This window comes from Heterodontus francisci, chromosome 4, assembly GCF_036365525.1.
Source record: "Heterodontus francisci isolate sHetFra1 chromosome 4, sHetFra1.hap1, whole genome shotgun sequence".
Taxonomy (NCBI): Eukaryota; Metazoa; Chordata; class Chondrichthyes; order Heterodontiformes; family Heterodontidae; genus Heterodontus; species Heterodontus francisci.
In genome coordinates, this window is record NC_090374.1 from 93,160,172 (window position 1) to 93,183,170 (window position 22,999).

Consider the following 22,999-nt stretch of genomic DNA (forward strand, 5'->3'; position numbering starts at 1 on the left):
TGGCTTCTTCTGAAAGGATTTGCTTTGTCTTTGCCTTGAGGCCTGGATTTAAGCAAATATACAAATACTTTAGAGAAACACACACGTTTTCTGTTGAAGGTTTTGAATTCAACCAAACCCCAGAGGAGAATCATTCATTGTTAATTGCATTGAGCATGAATACAGTGTTGAAAGAAAGACCAGATTGTAAAAATTCATTGTTAGATATTTTTTGCATTCTTTTTAATTTATTAATTGTGTTAGCTATTTTCCTTTACTTCTGAGAACTCATCTTCCATAGGTTATTCCAGTTCCTAGCAGAATGCAGATAATCAACGATGCATTTGACCTAGCATGGTGAGTACTGCATCAGAACAGAAGTATTAGAACTTTCTTTTATCTATTAGCTCCTTCTGTAAGTGTGATTAGAGCCTCAACATGGTGCATATTATTTGAGGTTTTTTTCTAATTACAAATGAAATATAATCAACTCAATTTCAGGAAAATATCCCTTTGATCTGTAATAGCATAAATTGGGATTTGCATGTAGAACGCTTAGCATAATTTGAAAAACTGCTAATGTTAAGGGCTAAATCACATGTAGTTTACTTTCTGGTTCTTGACAAATATTTGCGATTAACTTTTTTTATTTTTAACATCACCAGATTTTTAGGAATTGTCCCTTTTAACCATGAATGGAGGGAATATCAACCAATATTGCTAAATATATAGTTTTGCCCTTTTTACTTTTTTTTTTACTGAAGTCTGAATTTTCAATCTTCATCATAATAAATTTGGAGTCTCCATGGTATAATTAATTACATCTCGTTTAGTGATGTAATAAACAGACTGGATGTTTCCATCAAAGGAATCATGAGCAACTTGGTCTCAATTTTAAGTCAGGACAAATTCAGTCCATGCAAAGGGCCTGGGTGAGCAACAAAGCTGCATTTTGAGGCCCAAAAGCTCCCCAGCCTCAGTTTAATATCTAAGCCCCAACTCCCACCCCATTCCGGCAGAATGCAGTGCCCGTCAGGTAGGTGGATGCAGAGTTTTGGGTGACAGGAATCCACCACTAGGGACCATGGGAATAGTCCCCAGCAATCTGAACAGTGGTGAGGAGGAGAGCTCAACAAAACTCCTAAAATTAAAATCCATTTTTTCAACCTGCAATGTTGCTAAAATATTTGCGGGTTTTCAGACAATATTATTCAGTTTTTTTGCTACCTATCAGGAATGGACATACTGACATCAAAACTGCTCTGAGTACAACTATGTACCTTGCTAAGGAACAGGACAACATTGTATGGAACATAGCCCTGGGTTACTTACTGGATATTGAATTAGTACTAAAGACAACCTATACCTATGGGCTTTATAAGGTATGAATACATTCCTATGTTTACAATCAAAATCTAATGTTGTAATGAGACAGTGTGACTGCTGGCTCATTCAGTAATTTAGTCCTTTAATTTTATTGGGGGTGATTTTAACTTCTGAGTTTAATGGAAATGAAAATTGGGAGAGGTGTTTAAAGGACAACCGAGCCATAAGATGCATTTTACACTGTCACCAAAATTTAAAATTATTTAAAACCACCACTGTGTCTAAATTTAATGTCAATTGGACAATGATAAGACTAAGAAATATTTGTGGTTTCCTTGGTTAAACGTGACAGGATCACGTTGCATAGGAAGGGGTGGGTGCAGAGTTGCAGTTAGAGAACTCGCAAGTTCGGGTTTCTTCGCGTGCTTGGAGTTTTGACTCCACAGCATGCAGAATTTTGCTTGGACGGGTTCCCTGCCCAGAAATCAGCTGATTGACAGGCCTGGATTCCAGTCAGGCTGGGAGTAATCTGGAGGAAGTCAGAGCCGCAGGTAAGGCAACTGCTGTTGCTACTGGAAACATAGTTGGGGGTGTCACACTCAAGATAGCCAGGCAGTGAAGGATAGAACTGGAGCCTAATCTTTACACACTTTATAAGCTCCTATTTACAGAGACACACATTACAAACATACACCTCCAAACCCAACAACAACAGTTTGAGGCTGCTCCTATATATAGAAGCACAAGTGAATCCTCAGTTAATGAAATACTCAATTACTGTACAATTAGCCAGGAGGTGGGGTCTGACTTCTGGCCCCAGAGCAGGCAACCCCAGGGGAGGGTTCGATCCCCAAATCTGTGGGGACGTGTCTGATCACCAAGGCGGGATGGGGGTGGATGTATGGGAGGTTCTGTCTGATGAACGGGAAGCTGGGAGGGCTGGGAAAAACACATACCTTTTCCCAAAAACTGTCCACGCCCTCCTGCAGCTGCCAGGTTTAGCAGGGTCTGGGAAACCCAGTCAAGCTGAGTCAGACATGCAAAGCAGGTTAAATCAGAGGCTGCCAGCCTCAATAAATCTTAAATGGCCAACCCACCTCCTGGGAGCGGGGTAGCTGCCCACCTCTTATCCTGGAAGTGGGTGGGTTGGAGGTCGGGTTTGAGATTTACAAAGTTTTAACATGTCACCCAATCCCAACCTACCTGTTTTTGGAGGTTAAAGTTCAGCCATTTGTAGCTGTTAGAGTAACTAAGGCTCTAGAGCTCTTTTATACAAAGCAACTGTAATGGACAAAAGAAAATAGACAGCAGGAGGTGTCCTTGCCCATGTTTGACCTGATGTCATGAGACTTCATTGACTGACTCCGGAGTCGATGTTGAGGACTCCCAGGGCAACTCCCTCCTGACTGTATACCACTGTGCCACCACCTCTACTGGGTCTGTCCTGCTTATTGTGCCTGGGACATTGTAAGGTATGATTCGGTGAGTATGACTTTGTCAGGCTGTTGCTTGACTAGTTGGTGGGACAGCTCTCCCAACTTTGGCACAAGCCCGCAGAGGTTAGTAAGGAGGACTTTGCAGGGTCGACAGGGCTAGGTTTGCCATTGTTGTTTCCAATGCCTTGGTTGATGTCGGATGGTCCACCCAGTTTCATTCCTTATTGGCTTTTTAGCAGTTAGATACAACTGAGTGGTTTGCTAGGCCATTTCAGAGGGAACCACATTGCTGTGGATCCGGAGTCACATGTAGGCCAGACCAAGTAAGGACAGCAGATTTCCTTCCCTAAAGGTCATTAGTGAACCTGATAGATTTTTTGTGACAATCAACAATAGTTTCATGGCCATCATTAGTTTAGCTTTTTAATCCTAGATTTTTTTTGTTGATTGAATGGTGGGTTTCAAACCCATGTCTCCAGAACAATACCCTGAGTCTTTGAGTTACTAGTCCAGTGATAATACCACTACACCACCGCCTCCCCAGTCCTGACCTGCTGAGTAAGTCCAGCATTTTCTGTTTTCATTTCAGATTTCCAGCATTCGCAGTATTTTGCTTTTGCATAAGTCTGTATTTAACCTGTTTGCATGAAACTAATATTTTGTCAACTGGATTGCCTGAGCTTTCCTATGTTATGAGGGTCTATGTAATTCTACTATGCAATTTATAAATAATTTATACTAATACCCTTATTTTACAGTTTAATTTACTTATTTGCTGCTTCCAGAAATACATTTTCAGCCGAATCGTTCCATTTTATTATTATCAGATGAAATTGATGAATGAAGATTTCAATAATATTCATGATAGCACTGTTGTCCAGTAAGTATTACAATTTTCTGCCTATGGATTATGAACTAACTAATTTAGCATCTACTAATTTTGTACCACATTTGTAGTGGCTCCAGTGGTTTATTTGCTACTCAGTTGACTACTTGTACTATCTCTGAGTTCCATTAAAATGGAACCTAATAGGGCTCACCTCATGCCTTAGCATGTAATTGCTCCTTCCACTGTGGTACTTAGCTGTGCAGACCAGGAAAATGCCCCAATTACTTCCTGGCCTGTGCTGCGTTATTGGACCTTAACCAGGACTAAGCACCACTGGGACAAGGAAGTGAAATATAAGCCAGGGCTCAGGCTCTCTACTCACTATCCAATGATACCCAGTGGAAAGCAGGCATATGTGGGGAATATGGTGAACTGTCAATGGCATCAGCCATTTGTCCCTTTGACCTAGGTTAGGATCCAGGGCAGATTTGTGGGACAAAGGTACCCTTAACTGTTAAGGCCTCACACAAAATGAGTTTAAACAGCCTTAAATGGGCATATGCCTCCAAAACAAAATGGCCCTTAATTTGGCACTAAATTGATAGTCTCACTTAGAGAAGCCACAGGTTGGTGGTCTTAGAAATAGAAAGTGTGGTGCAGTAGAAGGTCCTCTTCTGAGAATGGGCTGAGACAAATTTTTGAGGTTGAATAGAAGGAGCTTTATTTTTCATCTGCTTGTATTATATTTGACATTGGAGAGGCTATGGCTGATACCATTTCCCAGCACTCACATTCCTCACTTCTGTTTTTCATAGAAAAATCATCATTCACACCTTAAACCATAGAATGTTGCCTTACTCAGCACTTTATTTTTAAATACAATCTTCATACTTTTAAAATGAAAGACTTGCCTCACCTAATAATTACTTTCTGACTTAACATCTGTTCCTATTTGGGTTTCCTCCAATATTCACGTCATGCTCACATCAACTAAGTACATTTAGAATCTCTATGAAATATGATATTCCATGTGACAATTACAATGATAAACTTGAAAGTATTTTATTTTTACAACCATGTGGTAGCAGCCAGAAGATTTTGACTTGACGAAGTTTCATTTATGATAATTGAAATAAATAAAGTTGGATCTTCTCTTGAAGATACTTGCCTATTTGCCTCATTTTCAAAGTACTGCTAGTGGAAACTCAGTTTAAATTTACAATAGTTGGACCAGCTAAAAATGCAAGTGAAAACAAAAATGTTCTAATTTAACACACAATGAATACAGCGTCCATCATAACTTTGCTTATTCTTTTGGCTTTGGCGGCCTCCTGCATTATGGGCCCTGGTGCTTCACTTTGGTTTTGCAAGGAACAGTCCAATGAATCACTTGCACACAATTCATACAGCAGATGATTTACACCAACAATGCAATGTGCACAATGATTAGGGAACTGAATTCCATGGGGGTTGTTCAGCTCATCTGGCGTAACTTTGATGGAACAGCCATGAAAATCCTTGAATAATGGTACCAATGCGGGTTATGCTCTTTTTGGGAGGTTTCCATGGCTTTTCCACCAAAGTTACCGCAGATGACTGGGAGGACCTCCACAAAGGTTTACCCACAGATCCTTAATCCAACCTTCACAATTTGATATTTTACCACTAACGTGAATTCAAAGTACAGAAAGTATATACTTGGGCCACTATCAGCATTTATTGGAAGTTTCTGCCTCTACTTTTTCTGAGCCTGTTAAAAATGTCGTAGAATGCTACCATATAAATGCTCGCTATAAAGGAACAATGATGGGCTGCCTTTAATGAGGAGATGGTTCAGCGGGAATGGTAGGTCAACCAAAACCAGAGCTTCCTGGACGACAAAAGAGATAGAGAGTCAGATGAAGCAGAAAACTGGTGCATCTGACAAATGTCAGCTTGATAACACAAGTGTAAACCAGGCTGGATACAGAAAGTTCAGAGGGGAAGTGAAAAGGGAAATGTGAGAGACAAAGAGAGAGTATGGGAAGAGACTGGCAGCTAACATATAAGGAAATCCAAACGTCTTCAAGAGCCATATAAATAGTAAAATATTGGTAAGAGGAGGGGTGGAACCGATTAGGGACCAAAAAGGGGATCTGTGCATGGAGTGAGGGGGCATTACTTTGCATCTGTCTTTACCAAGGAAGAAGATGCTGCCAAACCATAGTAAAAGAGGAGATAGTTGAGATACTGGATATGCTAAACATTGATAAAGAGGTATTAGAAAGACTGACTATACTTAAAGTTGATAAGTCATCACAATGGGATGGGATCTGAGGATCTTGATGGAAGTAAGGGTGGAAATTGCGGAGGCACTGGCCAATCCTCCTTAAATATGGGGGTGGTGTCAGAGGTCTTGAGAATTGCAAATGTTATATCCTTGTTCAAAAAAGAGTGCAAGGATAAACCCAGCAACTATAGGCCAGTCAGTTTAACCTCAGTAGTGGGAAAGCTTTTAGAAACAATAATCTGGGATGAAATTAACAGTCACTTGGACAAATATTGATTAATTAAGGAAAGTCAGCACAGATTTGTTAAAAGCAAATTGTGTTTAATTAACCTGATTGTGTTTAATTGGTGAGGTAACAGAGAGGGTTCATGAGGGTAATGCAGTTGATGTGGTGTACACAGACCCCCAAAAGGCATTTGATGAAGTGCAATATAATAGGCTTGCCCACAAAATTGAAGCCTATGTAATAAAATGGACAGGGAGCATGGATATTAAATTGTCTGAGTGAAAGGAAACAGAGAGTAGTGATTAACAGTTACTTTTCGGACTAGAGGAAGTTATACCATGGTGTTCCCCAGGGTACTGGGACCATTATTAATGACTGAGACTTGGGTGTACAGGTCACAATTTCAAAAATTGCAGATGACGCGAAACTTGAAAGTATTGTGAACTGTGAGGAGGATAATGATATTTTATCAGCTGAATTTTACTAGCTCTCCGACCTCAGGAGTCGTAACAGGGTGGGGGGAGCTTGGAAAATTCTTCTGGGAGAGGTCCGCCATGACCCTCGATGCCGGGAAGCCCCATCGCATTTTACCGGCACCGGCGATGAGGCCTCGGTGCAGCCCTGCAGTGCCTTCATTTTAATATTGAAATTAAGTTTAAAACATGCAAATTAACTTACCTGGTCCCAGCAGTTGTCCCACGACAATATTCCAGCCGCCGGCCAGAACTCCCACGCCTACGTAACTCCATTCGGAGTTCCGAGGTGTGATACCGGTGGGGAGGGGGGGGGAGGAGTGAAATTATCAGGGCGGCAGGGAGGAGTGGGGAAAACACTTTGTATTGGCTGAGGGGATGGTGGGAAGGGATTGAAGAGCAAAGGTAGTAAAGTTTGGGGGGCAAAGTTGGTGATGGGGAGAAAAGTTTTTTATGTGTGTTAAGTACATTAAATGGTCATGGTGGGTGTGGGGTGGGAGAGGGGCCTCGATCGATTAAAAAAAGTTTTCACTTTTCATTTGCCCTCCATGTCCCTTTAAAAATTAAAATTGCTGGTAAGGGCTTGCAGCCCCTTTAAAAATGGCACCGGCACCTGTGTGATGACACCGGACTTGGTTTGCCAGGGATGAAGCAGCCACCCCCTCTCCGTCTTCAGGGGCGGCCTCTCCACCCCCTCCAATTAAATGAGCCCCCAAAAGAAATATCGTGGGGGCTCAGTGACGGTGCATCCACACAGGAAGACCAGCGATATCAGAGCACACCACCACGATTTGTGGCACGCTCATAAAATTCGGCCCCAAGAGGACAAAGTCAAGATGGTCGAAAGGGCGGACACATGGCACATGAAATTTAATGCAGAGATGTGTGAAGTGATTCATCTTGGTAGGATGAACATGGCAATGCAATATAAAATAAAGGGTACAAATCTAAAGGGGATGCAGGGGTAAATGTCCTCAAATCGTTGAAGGTGCAGGGCAAGTTGATAAGCTGGTTAAGAAGGCATACGGGATCCTTGGCTTTTATAAATAGAAGCATAGAATATAAAAGCAAGACAGTTAAGATCATGTGAAGGCTTTAGAGAGGGTGCAGAAAAGATTTACGAGAATGGTTCCAGGATAAGAGACTTCAGTAACGTGGATAGATTGTTGAAGCCGGAGCTGTGCTTGTTAGAAAAAAGAACGTCGAGAGAAGATTTGATAGAGGTGTTCAAAATCATGAGGAGTATAGACAGAATAGATAGAGAAAACCTGTTCCATGGGTGGGAATCAGAGGACATTGATTTAAGGTGATAGGCAAAAGAAGCAATGGCGACATGAAAACTTTTTTTATGCCGCAAGTGGTTAGGATCTGGAATGCACTGTCGGAGGGTATAGTGGAGGCAAATTCAATTGTGGCTTTCAAAAGAGAATCCACGAAGAGAAAAAAAAATTGCAGGGCCATCAGGAGTGGAACTAGCTGAGTTGCTGTTGCGGAGAGCTGCCACAGACATGACGAGCCGAATGGCCTCCTTCTGTGCTGTAATGATTCTATGAATTCCTCTCTTCGGTATTTTAGTGGAGGCATTAACCCAGTTGAAATAAATGCACCAACATCCTACAAAAATAAATGAAAGGAAAGTTCCATTTGAGCGTGGTAAGCATTTGTACAGTAATATTCCAATGCATAGTTTCAGAGCCAGAGGAGTAGCATTTCTCTGAGGTTTCCGTAAATCTACCTTCCAACTTGTGGAAGATACATCAGAAACCCCATGGAAATTCCCGACATTTGTTATTAAATATATCATTCTTCTTTGGCCTCCTTATCTCGAGATACAATGGGTAAGCGCCTGGAGGAGGTCAGTGGTTTGTGGAGCAGCGCCTGGAGTGGCTATAAAGGCCAATTCTAGAGTGACAGGCTCTTCCACAGGTGCTGCAGAAAAATTTGTTTGTCAGGGCTGTTACACAGTTGGCTCTCCCCTTGCGCTTTTGTCTTTTTTCCTGCCAACAGCTAAGTCTCTTCGACTCGCCACACTTTAGCCCCGCCTTTATGGCTGCCCGCCAGCTCTGGCGAACGCTGGCAACTGACTCCCACGACTTGTGATCAATGTCACAGGACTTCATATCGCGTTTGCAGACGTCTTTAAAGCGGAGACATGGACGGCCGGTGGGTCTGATACCAGTGGCGAGCTCGCTGTACAATGTGTCTTTAGGGATCCTGCCATCTTCCATGCGGCTCACATGACCAAGCAATCTCAAGCACCGCTGACTCAGTAGTGTGTATAAGCTGGGGATGTTGGCCGCCTCGAGGACTTCTGTGTTGGAGATACGGTCCTGCCACCTGATGCCAAGTATTCTCCGGAGGCAGCGAAAATGGAATGAATTGAGACGTCGCTCTTGGCTGACATACGTTGTCCAGGCCTAGCTGCCATAGAGCAAGGTACTGAGGACACAGGCTTGATACACTCGGACTTTTGTGTTCCGTGTCAGTGCGCCATTTTCCCACACCCTCTTGGCCAGTCTGGACATAGCAGCGGATGCCTTTCCCATGTGCTTGTTCATTTCTGCATCGAGAAACAGGTTACTGGTGATCGTTGAGCCTAGGTAGGTGAACTCTTGAACCACTTCCAGAGCGTGCTCCATGATGTTCGTTTTTTTGAGGCCGATGGTTAGGCCAAATTCATTGCAGGCAGCCGCAAACCTGTCGATGAGACTCTGCAGGCACTCTTCAGTGTGAGATGTTAAAGCAGCATCGTCAGCAAAGAGGAGTTCCCTGATGAGGACTTTTCCATACGGAATGTATCATTATTTCAGATTAAACACATTTTACTGTGGGCGGCACAGTGGCGCAGTGGTTAGCACTGCAGCCTCACAGCTCCAGCGACCTGGGTTCGATTCTGGGTACTGCCTGTGCAGAGTTTGCAAGTTCTCCCTGTGACTGCGTGGGTTTTCGCCGCGTGCTCCGGTTTCCTCCTACAGCCAAAGACTTGCAGGTTGATAGGTAAATTGGCCATTATAAATTGCACACAGGTAGGGAGTGCAGAGTTTCGCACGCAATAATTTGAGGGCAGGCCAATTTTTTTTTATTCATTCATGGGATGTGGGCATCGCTGGCTAGGCCAGCGTTTATTGCCCATCCGTAATTGCCCTTGAGAAGGTGGTGGTGAGCTGCCTTCTTGAACCGCTGCAGTCCATGTGCGGTAAGAACATCCACAGTGCTGTTACAAAGGGAGTTCCAGGATTTTGATCCAGCAATATAGTTCCAAGTCAGGATGGTGTGTGAGTTGGAGTGGAACTTGCAGGTTAAAAATTAAAAGGCCAGCAGGTGAAGGAAGCATCCCAGTAAGACAGCATGGGTGGGGGAAAGAGCCAGATCGTCAAATGCTGGCACCATCTTTAAAAGCCAGGCAGCTTCACAGGATAATACAGCAGCCCTGGAGGGAGCAGTGAGAGAGTCCTGGCAGCACTGCAAATTGAAGACATGGCGGAAGTTCAATCAAGGGTCTCTCCAAGATTCAGCGATGCCTCCCTGGAAGTACTCCTCCAGGCTGGAAGGGAACGGAGGGAAGTCCTGTTCACCCAGGACCACAAGGAGAAGACTGGCACGGCAGACCAAGCAGGCCTGGATGGAGCTTGCAGAGGAGGTCAACAGTCATGGGGTTGTCCCTCGTACCTGGCTGCAGTGCTGAGAAAGTGTCAATGACCTGATGCATTCTGGCAAGGTGAGTTCAGTGCATAATATTAAGCTGGCAGCCTTAAATGTGACTGAAGGTGAATATGAGATAGGAGAAGGAGAACCAGTGCCCAGGCATCGACATTGGCTGACAGATGCATGTCAGTCTCTCTGGGCAGGACACTGGTCAGGCAGAGATGACTCCTACACAACCAGTACTAATTGGTCATATGCAGGAGGCAAGCCTGTGGTACCATGTTGGACAGTCAGGCTGTCACCAACATAGGAGTCATGCCTCTCTTTGATGGGTGACTAACAATGGGAATGTGTGTCCTTGCAGGAGAAGAGAGGTGGCGTGCCCTACATGACCATCTTCATTCCCATGGAGGAAGGTGCTGGAGCTGTGTGGATAGGAGGCAGGCAAGGCAATCGCAAATGGTGAGACTGGTGTGGAGCCCTGCAAGAGTGAGTGGCCTAATGGATGCGTGCAAGAAACCCTCTGGCGTGCACAAAGCATCATAGCTATGTGTGCACCATTGCTCACATAGAGCTCCAGATGATGTGTAGTTAGAGGGACGTGGTGTAATAGCAATGCCCTTTCATCAGTATTTTCCCTCTTTCTAGTCATAGACAACAGTGGCCAGCCTCCGAGCCTGAGCATCAGCTCCCCACCTTGAGGAGACCTCAGAGGGTGCACTGTCGCATCATTCTCTCGCACCCTCCACCAACACGGATACGGTCACTTTGGTGGGTAGTTGCGTGCGGTTACTAATGGGGTTACAATCCAGTGAACACAGCACAGACGCAACTAAACAGCTGATGGAGGCAGTGACAGTTGACGCCACTCACACTTGGAGGTCTGTGGGAGGGCCCAGCGATGCTCAGCTTCAGGCTGATGACATCTGGAGTCATCCCCAAGGCGGCAGATGCTGAAGTGTGAGGTGCGGGAACATATGGCAGAGCTTCCAGAGGCTATGCACACCCATGTACGGACGATGGCAGAGTCCATCCAGACCATGAGAGATTGGTGACCTTCATGGAAAGCCATATCCAGAACACCACCCAGTAGATGCCAGAGATGCACCCGGACCTGCATGCCACCGCCAGCTCCATGAAGTCTGTGTAGCAATGCCTTGGCGAGATGGGGACGAGTAAGTGTGTAAGTAAGGCTCATGTGAAATGTGCCTGTATTAGTGTGGCACAAGCTTCCTTTGTATGTCTCTGATTGCGCCTTGTCTGCTGTCTCTCAGGATCCTCATCTGGTTGCACCATCCTCCTCCATATCATCATCCTCAGAGGAGGCATTGCACTCCAGGATGTCCTCATTGTTCAACGTTTCTAACCTCTGTAGCGCCAGGTTGTGCAAAGCACAGCACTCACCACAATACACAAGACCCTTGCTGGGGCATACTGAAGGGGTCCACCAGGTCTATCCACACATCTGAACTTCATTTTCAAAAGGCCTATGGCCTGCTTGATGGTCACATGAGTTGTCCCCTGGCAATTGTTGTATCTCCTCTGCATCTGTGCTTGGGTTCTGTACAGACGTAAGTGGGTAGCCCTTGTTACCCAGTATCCATCCTTGAAGGTGCGCAGAGCTCCTTAAAAGGTCCCTTAGAATGTAGAATTAGAAAGGATTGCCTTAGAATGTAGCCGTCATGGCAGCTTCCCGGAATCCTTGCACAGACCTGAAGGATCTATTTGCGGTGGTTGCAGACCAGTTGTACAGTGAGCGAGTGGAAACCCTACCTGTTGATGATGGTTGCTGGCTGGTCTCTGGGAGCCTTGATGGCCACATGTGTGCAGTCAATGACCCAAAGCACCTGGGGGAATCCAACAATGACACTGAATCCTGCTGCCCTCAGCCTGACTGTCCAGATCAATGTAGAAGTGCACATACTGGCTGGCCCTCTTGAACATGGCACTGGTGACCATCTTGATACAACAGTGAGCTGCAGACTGGGAGATCCCACCGATATCCCCAGAAGATCCAGTGCACAGTGGCGCAGTGGTTAGCCTCACAGCTCCAGGGACCCGGATTCAATTCTGGGTACTGCCTGTGCGGAGTTTGCAAGTTCTCCCTGTGACCGCGTGGGTTTTCGCCGGGGGCTCCGGTCTCCTCTCACAGCCAAAGACTTGCAGGTTGATAGGTAAATTGGCCATTGTAAATTGTTCCTAGTGTAGGTAGGTGGTAGGGAATATGGGATTACTGTAGGGTTAGTATAAATGGGTGGTTGTTGGTCGGCACAGACTCGGTGGGCCGAAGGGCCTGTTTCAGTGCTGTATCTCTAAATAAATAAATCCTGAGCCAACATGACCTTCAACTCAACAGGCATTGGACCCACAGCCCTTCGCATAGGGCTCAACTCATCCGCCATCATGGCACGCTGCTCAGTGACTGCATTCCTGGAGAAACACAGTCTTCAGTGACACTGCTGCTCTGTCATTTGTAGGACGTTTAACCTCCGACGGTAACCCTCTCTGGGGAGTCATCTGCACGCAAGAAGCTGGCTGTGTGTTTCTCTGTGCCCTCCTCCTCCCTGCCCCATTCCAGGCTCATGATCCTGATGCCAGTCTGTGTGCTGCAGCCCTGCTGTCTATGGTTGCAGCTCTCCCTCTCTGATGCTCCTCCTCAAAGGAGGTCTCAAAGCCTGAGTGAATGAGGCCCATGGTAAATAGCTACACTCAGAGACTCATCAACAGGATAGCGGCCGCCTGCAACGAATTTGGCCTAACCGTCAGCCTCAAGGAAACTAACATCATGGGACAGGACGTCAGAAATGCTCCATCCATCAATATTGGTGACCACTCTCTGGAAGTGGTTCAAGAGTTCACCTACTTAGGCTCAACTATCACCAGTAACCTGCTTCTCGATGCAGAAATCAACAAGCACATGGGAAAGGCATCCGCTGCTATGTCCAGACTGGCCAAGAGGGTGTGGGAAAATGGCGCACTGATACGGAACACAAATGTCCGAGTGTTTCAAACCTGTGTCCTCAGTACCTTGCTCTATGGCAGCGAGGCCCAGACAACGCATGTCAAGAGCGACGTCTCTATTCATTCCATCTTCGCTGCATCTGGAGAATCCTTGGCATCAGGTGGCAGGACCGTATCTCCAATGCAGAAGTCCTCAATGCGGCCAGCATCCCCAGCATATACACCCTACTGAGCCAGCGGCGCTTGAGATGGCTTGGCCATGTGAGCCGCATGGAAGATGGCAGGATCCCCAAGGACACATTGTGCAGCGAGCTCGTCACTGGTATCAGACCCACCAGCCGTCCATGTCTCCGCTTTAAAGACGTCTGCAAATGTGACATGAAATCATGTGACATTGACCACAAGTCGTGGGAGTCAGTTGCCAGCGATCACCAGAGCTGGTGGACAGCCATAAAGGCGGGGCTAAAGAGTGGTGAGTCGAAGAGACTTAGCAGTTGGCAGGAAAAAAGACAGAAGCACAAGGGGAGAGCCAACTGTGTAACAGCCCCGACAATCAATTTTATCTGCAGCGCCTGTGGAAGAGTCTGTCACTCTAGAATTGACCTTTATAGCCACTCCAGGCATTGCTTCACAAACCACTGACCACCTCTAGGCGCTTACCCATTGTACTCGAGACAAGGAGGCCAAAGAAGAAGTTCTGTGGGCTTCCCACCGCTCCCCCGCCCCGAACCTTGCTCTGTATATACAGGTGCTGCTCGAGAGGACATTCAAACAGAATGCCCCTGCAATGCAAGGAAAGGTTGCCCCTGCTCCCAATTGCTTCATCTGCTGTCCAACCAGCTCCAACCTTCCTGCCAAGCCACTCTACCACTCTCAATGGCTGCCGACTGCAGCCAACTGTAGACATCCCGCTAATCCACCACCTCGTTATAGCTGGTGAGGCTCTGAAGCGCTGTTGTTCCCATGCACCCATTGAAAAATGAGAAAAGCCGGATAAAATCGCTGTTAATTGCCTTTTTAACAGGTTTAATTACCTTCCCACCTCTTTCCAGCATGACCTCCTCCCGTCAGACCGAACCTCTTTCATAATAACCGGTTGCGACATGAAGAGGTTGGGCTTCCTTCCCAACGCCTCCCAACCATCTCCAATAGGCTGGGAAAATCCAGCCCTAGTTGTCATATATATATATATATATATATATATATAAAAGATAATCACTTTTGGGCGGCGCAGTGGTTAGCACCGCAGCCTCACAGCTCCAGCGACCCGGGTTCAATTCTGGGTACTGCCTGTGTGGAGTTTGCAAGTTCTCCGTGTCTGCGTGGGTTTTCTCCGGGTGCTCCGGTTTCCTCCCACAAGCCAAAAGACTTGCAGGTTGGTAGGTAAATTGGCCATTATAAATTGCCACTAGTATAGGTAGGCGGTAGGGAAATATAGGGACAGGTGGGGATGTGGTAGGAATATGGGATTAGTGTAGGATTAGTATAAATGGGTGGTTGATGGTCGGCACAGACTCAGTGGGCCGAAGGGCCTTTTTCAGTGCTGTATCTCTTAACTAAACTAAACTAATAAATTGAAAAGTGAATTCAGGAGAAACTTCATTATCTATTAAAACATGGAACTTACTATCAAATGGAATGGTTGAGGCAAATAGTATAGATGCATTTAAGGAGAGGCTAGATAAGTGCATGAGGGAGAAAGGAAGAGAAGGATATGCCAGCAGAGTCAGATGAAGTAAGGTGGGAGGACGTTTGTGTGGAACAAAAACACCAGTTCGGCTGAATAACCTGTTTCAGTGCTGTAATTTCTGTGTAATTCTATGTAATATAGCACCTTTCACAGTCTCAGGACATCCCAAGTGCTTTACAGTCAATTAGGTACTTTTAATAATTAGGAAATTCTATATAGTAGCACACCATTAAGCACAGATTGCAGGTGAACCATATATAAATTGAGTTTAAAAAAATTGCTTTGAAAAGCATTGCATTTGTTCAATTAATTAATTATCAAAGTTACAATATTTTTTTGGCTTTGTTATTCATCAGTTATTTAACACACATCACTCGAACATGGCATTCCATATGGGAAGTCCAAGCCAAGTACAGTATTCAGGTAATTCAGGATAAGGAGGTGTAGGGATAATTGGACCCAGGCATGGGGGATGGGGGAGGGAGAGGGCGTGGGGGATGGGGGAGGGAGAGGGCGTGGGGTTAAAGAAGAATAGAGAGGAGAAGGAGAGCAATGTGGAGGGACTCGGTTGACATATATAGACCCTGTCTGATTTTCCCTTCTGTTGACATGAGAGCCATAGAGACATAGAGTCGTACAGCCCTTCGGCCCACCACATCCATGCCGACCATAATGCCGATCTATACTAATCCCACCTGCCTGCATTAATTCCATATCCCTCTATGCCATGCTCATTCAAGTACCTGTCCAGATGCCTCTTAAATGTCACTACTGTTCCTGTCTCCACCACCTCCTCAGACAGCTCATTCCAGATACCCACTATTCTTTGTGTGAAAAATTTACCCCTTTGATCCCCTTAAAACTTCCTCCCTCTCACCTTAAATCTATGCCCTCTAGTTTTAGTCACCCTTACCATGGGAAACAGACTCTGGTTATCTACCCTATCTATGCCTCTCATAATTTTATATACTTCTATCATGTCCCCTCTCAGTCTCCTTCGCTCCAGGGAAAACAGACTCAGCCTATCCAATCTCTCTTTATAACTCAAGCCCTCCAAATCAGGCAACATCCTTGTGAATCTTTTCTGCACTCTCTCTAGCTTAATCACATCTTTCCTGTAGTGCGGCGACCAGAACTGCACACAGTACTCCAAATGCGGCCTAACCAACGTTATGTACAATTGTAATATGACGTCCCAACTCTTGTACTCAATGCCTCGGCCGATGAAGGAAAGCATGCCATATGCCTTCTTCACCACCCTGTCTGCCTGTGTTGCCACTTTCAGGGAACTATGTACTTGCACCCCAAGGTCTCTCTGCTCAACAACACTCCCCAGGGCCCTGCCATTCACTGTATATGTCCTGCCCTGGTTTAACTTCCCAAAATCCATCACTTCACACTTGTCTGCATTAAATTCCATTTGCCACTCCCTTGCCCACTTTCCCAGTTGATCTATATCCTGTTGTAACCTTAGACAACCTTCTTCACTGTCCACGATACCACCAATTTTGGTGTCATCTGCAAACTTACTAATCATGCCCCCTACATACACATCTAAGTCATTAATATATATGACAAACAACAGAGGGCCCAGCACCGATCCCTGCGGCACACCACTGGTCACCGGCCTCCAATTTGAAAAACAACCCTCCACTACCACCGTCTGCCTCCTATCACCAAGCTAATTTTATACCCAATTTGCTAGCTCACCCTGGATCCCATGTGTTCGAACCTTCTGGACCAGCCTACCATGCAGGACCATTTCAAAGGCTTTGCTAAAGTCCATGTAGACAACGTCCATCGCCCTGCCCTCCTCAATCCTCTTGGTCACCTCCTCAAAAAACTCAATCAAATTCGTGAGACATGATTTCCCACGCACAAAGCCATGCTGACTATCCCTAATCAAACCATGCCTTTCCAGATGCATATAAATCCTGTCTCTCAGAATCCCTTACAATAACTTTCCCACCACTGATGTAAGGCTCACCGGCCTGTAGTTCCCTGGCTTATCCCTGCTGCCCTTCTTAAATAAAGGCACAACATTAGCTATCCTCCAGTCTTCCGGTACCTCACCTGTGGCTAACGATGATACGAAAATCTCTGCCAGGGCCCCAGCAATCTCCTCCCTTGCTTCCCATAGCATTCTAGGATACACCAGGTCAGGCCATGGGGATTTATCCACCTTAATGCACTTCAAAACCTCCAACACCTCCTCCTTTGTAATGTTGATATGCTCAAGGATATCGGTGTTCCCTCCCTTGAACTCATTAGCTTCTATGAGCTTCTCCATTGTAAACACGGATGACAAATATTTATTTAAGAGCTCGCCCATTTCCCGTGGCTCCACACATAGATTGCCACACTGATCCTTAAGGGGACCTACTCTCTCCCTCGCTACCCTTTTACTCTTAATATACTTATAGAATCTTTTAGGATTCTCCTTTATCTTATCTGCCAGGGAAATCTCATGGCCCCTTTTCGCCCTCTTAATTTCCTTCTTAGGTGTAGTCCTACATCCCCTATGCTCCTCGAGGGACTCGCTCGATCCCAGCTGCCTATACCTGACATTTGCCTCCTTCTTTGTCCTGACCAGACCCTCAATATTCCTCGTCAACCAAGGTTCCCTAAACTTGCCAGCCTTGCCCTTCAATATAACAGGAATATGCCGGCCCTGAGCTCTTCCTATCTCACTTTTAAAAGCCTCCCACTTGCCAGACATCCCTTTACCTGTAAACAGCCTCTCCCATTCAACTTTTGAGAGTTCCTGTCTGATGCCATCGAAATTAGCCTTCCCCCAATTTAGGACTTCAACCTGAGGACCAGTCCTATCCTTTTCCATAACTATCTTGAAGCTAATAGAGTTATGGTCACTGGTCGCAAAGTGCTCCCCCACTGACACATCAACCACCTGCCAATCCTCATTTCCTAAGAGGAGGTCGCGTGTAGCCCCTTCTCCAGTAGTGCCATCCACATACTGCTTCAGAAAACTATCCTGGACACACTTAATAAATTCTTCCCCATCTGATCCCTTAGCACAAAGGCAGTCCCAGTCAATATTAGGGAAGTTAAAATCACCTCCTGTTACAACCCTATAATTCCTACACCTATCTGTGATTTCCCTATATTTATGCTCCTCCACTTCCCTCTGACTATTGGGGGGCCTATAGTATAATCCTATCAAACTGATCACCCCTTTCTTATTTATAAGTTCTACCCATATGGCCCCACTGGACACTCCCCCCGGGATATCCTCTCTAAGTACTGACGTGATGTCCTCCCTAATCAATAGTGCAACTCCCCGTCCTCTCTTACCTCCATCTCTGTCACGCCAGAAAGATCGGTACCCCGGAACATTGAGCTGCCAGTCCTGCCCATTCCTCAACCACGTTTCCGTAATAGCTATAATATCACAATCCCATGTACCGATACATGCTCTGAGTTCATCTGCCTTACCTGTAAGGCTTCTTGCATTAAAGTAAATGCAGTTTAGCCTACCAGACCTTCCACGATCCCTGTCCTGCCCCTGCCCAGCCTGCCTCCTGGACTAGCTTGTTTTAACCTCTACATTTGCCTCAACTATCTCATCGGAGAGACTACTACTTTGGGTCCCACATCCCTGCAAGACTAGTCTAAACCCTCCCGAGTACTGCTCACAAACTGCCCCGCAAGGATATTGGTCCCCCTCCAGTTTAGATGCAACCCATCCTTCTTGTACAGGTCCCACCTCTGCACCAGAAGAGATCCCAATGATCCAAGTAGCTGAAGCCCTCCTGCCTGCACCAGCTCTTCAGCCACGCATTAATTTGCCTAATGCTCCTATTCCTACCCTCACTAGCATGTGGCAGAGGGAGTAGTCCTGAGATTACAACCCTAGAGGTCCTGCTTTTTAACCTTCTGCCTAACTCCCTATATTCACTTGCAGGACCTCATCTCTTTTCCTGCCTATGTCGTTAGTACCAATATGGACCACGACCTCTGGCTGCTCACCCTCCCCTTTCAGAATGTCCTGCAGCCGCTCCAAGACATCCTTGGCCCAAGCACCAGGGAGGCAACATACCATCCTGGAGTCTCGTTTGTGGCCACATAAATGCTTATCTGCACCCCTCACGATAGAATCCCCTGTCACTATAGCTCTTCCAAGCCTTTTCCTCTCCCAGGAAGGGTCACTGATCCGAAACGATAACTCTGCTTCTCTTTTCACAGATGCTGCCAGACCTGCTGAGTGGTTCCAGCATTTCTTGTTTTTATTTCAGATTTCCAGCATCCGCAGTATTTTGCTTTTCCTCTCCTGCTGTGCAGCAGAGCCCTCCATGGTGCCACGAACTTGGCTGTTGCTGCTTTCCCCTGGGAGGTCATCCCCCCCCAACAGTCTCCAAAGCGGTATATCTGTTTGAGAGGGGGATGGCCACATGGGACTCCTGCAGTACCTGCCTGCGCCTACTACTCCATCTGGTGGTCACCCATCTCTTTTCTGCCTGTGCAGCCATTACCTGCGGTGTGACCACCTCATTAAACGTGCTATCCATGACTTCCTCAGCATCGTGGATGCTCCACAGTGAATCCACCCGCAGCTCCAGCTCCATAATGCGGGTAGCCAGTAGCTGCAGGTGGATACACTTCCTGCACACATGGTCATCAGGGACACTGGAAGCGTCCCTGATATTCTACATAGCGCAGGAGGAGCATATCACAGGGCTCAGCTCTCCTGCCATGACTTACCCAGAGCAGTAGGACAGAAAGTGGAATAAATGAGGGGGAACTAGTAAATAAGGCCAGTAAGACTAAGAGGAAGAGCAGGCAGGGAGATGTTGCGGAGCACAGCGGGACTGGTGGTCTGAAGTGCATTTGTTTTAATGCAAGAAGTATAACAGGTAAGGCAGATGAACTTAGAGCTTGGATTAGTACTTGGAACTATGATATTGTTGCTATTACAGAGACTTGGTTGAGGGAAGGACAGGATTGGCAGCTAAATGTTCCAAGATTTAGAAGGTTCAGGTGGGATAGAGGGGGCTGTAAAAGGGGTGGGGGAGTTGCATTACTGGTTCAGGAGAATATCACAGCTCTACTGCGGGAGGACACCTCGGAGGGGTCATGCAGCGAGGCAATATGGGTGGAGCTCAGGAATAGGAAGGGTGCAGTCACGATGTTGGGGGTTTACTACAGGCCTCCCAACAGCCAGCGGGAGGTAGAGGAGCAGATATGTAGACAGATTTTGGAAAGATGTAAAGGTAACAGGGTTGTAGTTGTGGGTGATTTTAACTTCCCCTATATTGACGGGAATCATTTAGTGCTAGGGGCTTGGATGGGGCAGAATTTGTAAGGAGCATCCAGGAGGGCTTCTTGAAACAATACGTAGATAGTCCAACTAGGGATGGGGCCGTACTGGACCTGGTATTGGGGAATGAGCCCAGCCAGGTGGTCGAAGTTTCAATAGGGGAGTATTTCGGGAACAGTGACCATAATTCCATAAGTTTTAAGGTACTTGTGGATAAGGATAAGAGTAGTCCTCGGGTGAAGGTGCTAAATTGGGGGATGGCTAATTATAACAATATTAGGCAGGAACTGAAGAATTTAGATTGGGGGCGGCTATTTGAGGGTAAATCAACATCTGACATGTGGGAGTCTTTCAAACGTCAGTTGATTAGAATCCAGGACCAGCATGTTCCTGTGAGGAAGAAGGATAAGCTTGGGAAGTTTCGGGAACCTTGGATAACGAGGGATATTGTGAGCCTCGTCAAAAAGAAAAAGGAAGAATTCGTAAGGGCTGGAAGGCTAGAAACAGACGAATCCCTTGAGGAATATAAAGACAGTAGGAAGGAACTTAAGCAAGGAGTCAGGAGGGCTAAAAGGGATTATGAGAAGACATTGGCAAACAGGATTAAGGAAAATCCCAAGGCTTTTTATACGTATATAAAGAGCAAGAGGGTAACCAGGGAAAGGGTTGGCCCACTCAAGGACAGAGATGGGAATCTATGTGTGGAGCCAGAGGAAATGGGCGAGGTACTAAATGAGTACTTCCATCAGTATTCACCAAGGAGAAGGACTTGGTGGATGATGAGCCTAGGGAAGGGAGTGTACATAGTCTCAGTCATCTCATTATCAAAAAGGAGGAGGTTTTGGGTGTCTTGCAAAGCATTAAGGTAGATAAGTCCCCAGGGCCTGATGGGATCTACCCTAGAATACTGAGGGAGGCAAGGGAAGAAATTGCTGGGGCCTTGACAGAAATCTTTGCATCCTCATTGGCTACAGGTGAGGTCCCAGAGGACTGGAGAATAGCCAATGTTGTTCCTTTGTTTAAGAAGGGTAGCAAGGATAATCCAGGAAATTATAGGCCGGTGATGCTTACGTCAGTGGTAGGGAAATTATTAGAGAGGATTCTTCGGGACAGGATTTACTCCCATTTGGAAACAAATGGACTTATTAGCGAGAGGCAGCATGGTTTTGTGAAAGGGAGGTCGTGTCTCACTAATTTGATTGAGTTTTTTGAGGAAGTGACGAAGATGATTGATGAAGGAAGGGCAGTGGATGTTATCTATATGGACTTCAGTAAAGCCTTTGACAAGGTCCCTCATGGCAGACTGATACAAAAGGTGAAGTCACATGGGATCAGAGGGGAGCTGGCAAGATGGATACAGAACTGGCTCTGTCATAGAAGACAGAGGGTAGCAGTGGAAGGGTGCTTTTCTGAATGGAGGGATGTGACTAGTGGTGTTCCGCAGGGATCAGTGCTGGGACCTTTGCTGTTTGTAGTATATATAAATGATTTGGAGGAAAATGTAGCTGGTCTGATTAGTAAGTTTGCAGACGACACAAAGGTTGGTGGAGTTGCGGATAGTGATGAGGATTGTCAGAGGATACAGCAGGATATAGATCGGTTGGAGATTTGGGCGGAGAAATGGCAGATGGAGTTTAATCCGGACAAATGTGAGGTAATGCATTTTGGAAGGTCTAATGCAGGTGGGAAGTATACAGTAAATGGCAGAACCCTTAGGAGTATTGACAGGCAGAGAGATCTGGGCGTACAGGTCCACAGGTCACTGAAAGTGGCAATGCAGGTGGATAAGGTAGTCAAGAAGGCATACGGCATGCTTGCCTTCATCAGTCAAGGCCTAGAGTATAAAAATTGGCAAGTAATGCTGCAGCTGTACAGAACTTTAGTTTGGCTACACTTGGAATATTGCGTGCAATTCTGGTCACCACACTACCAGAAGGACGTGGAGGCTTTGGAGAGGGTACAGAAGAGGTTTACCAGGATGTTGCCTGGTCTGGAGGGCATTAGCTATGAGGAGAGGTTGGATAAACTTGGATTGTTTTCACTGGAATGACTCAGGTGGAGGGGTGACATGATAGAGGTTTACAAAGTTATGATTGGCATGGACAGAGTGGATAGTCAGAAGCTTTTTCCCAGGGTGGAAGAGTCAGTTACTAGGGGACATCGGTTTACGGTGAGAGGGGCAAAGTTTAGAGGGTATGTGCGAGGCAAGTTCTTTACACAGAGGGTGGTGAGTGCCTGGAACTTGTTGCCGGGGGAGGTGGTGGAAGCAGGTATCATCGAGACGTTTAAGAGGCATCTTGACAAATACATGAATAGGATGGGAATAGAGGGATACGGACCCCAGAAGTGCAGAAGGTTTTAGTTTAGGCAGGCATCAAGATCGGCACAGGCTTGGAGGGCCGAATGGCCTGTTCCTGTGCTGTACTGTGTTCTTTGTTCTAATTAGTTACTCCCTTAATTAAAAAATACTAATTATACTAGGGGCCTTGTTCTACCCACTTCAATCTAAAGTCTTTAAAAAAAACCACTTTAGTCATACTCACCTTATCACCAGAGGTTTTATTTTCGTTAAAAAAAACTTTCCCCTTGTTTTTTAAAGATATTCTAACAGCTGCTACTCACCAACCAATCACCTTGCAGCTCTCCTGTATGTCACAGTTGGCTTTTTTTTTCAAAACTCAGGCGCGCTGTCGCTGCTCTTTTTAAACACCGCTGGTCTCACTCAGTCTCCTTCTTTCCCGCTGCCGCTGCACTTTTTAAACACCGCTGGTCTCACTCAGTCTCCTTCTTTCCCGCTGTCGCTGCTCTTTTTAAACACCGCTGGTCTCACTCAGTCTCTTTCTATTAATGGAAAGAAAGTGGGATGTTGTGCATTATGGGAGGCTGATCC

General features: G+C 46.0%; 1 protein-coding gene across 1 annotated transcript in view; it reads left to right on the top strand.

Moving 5' to 3' along the window:
- The window catches only part of LOC137369147 (aminopeptidase Q-like), a 249,146-nt gene that overhangs the window by 187,344 nt on the left and 38,803 nt on the right, over positions 1–22,999 (top strand). Inside the window, exons 13-15 of the mRNA XM_068029875.1 lie at positions 281–336; positions 1,214–1,361; positions 3,527–3,621. Coding sequence (XP_067885976.1) covers positions 281–336; positions 1,214–1,361; positions 3,527–3,621 — 299 coding nt within the window. The remainder of the gene's footprint in view (positions 1–280; positions 337–1,213; positions 1,362–3,526; positions 3,622–22,999) is intronic.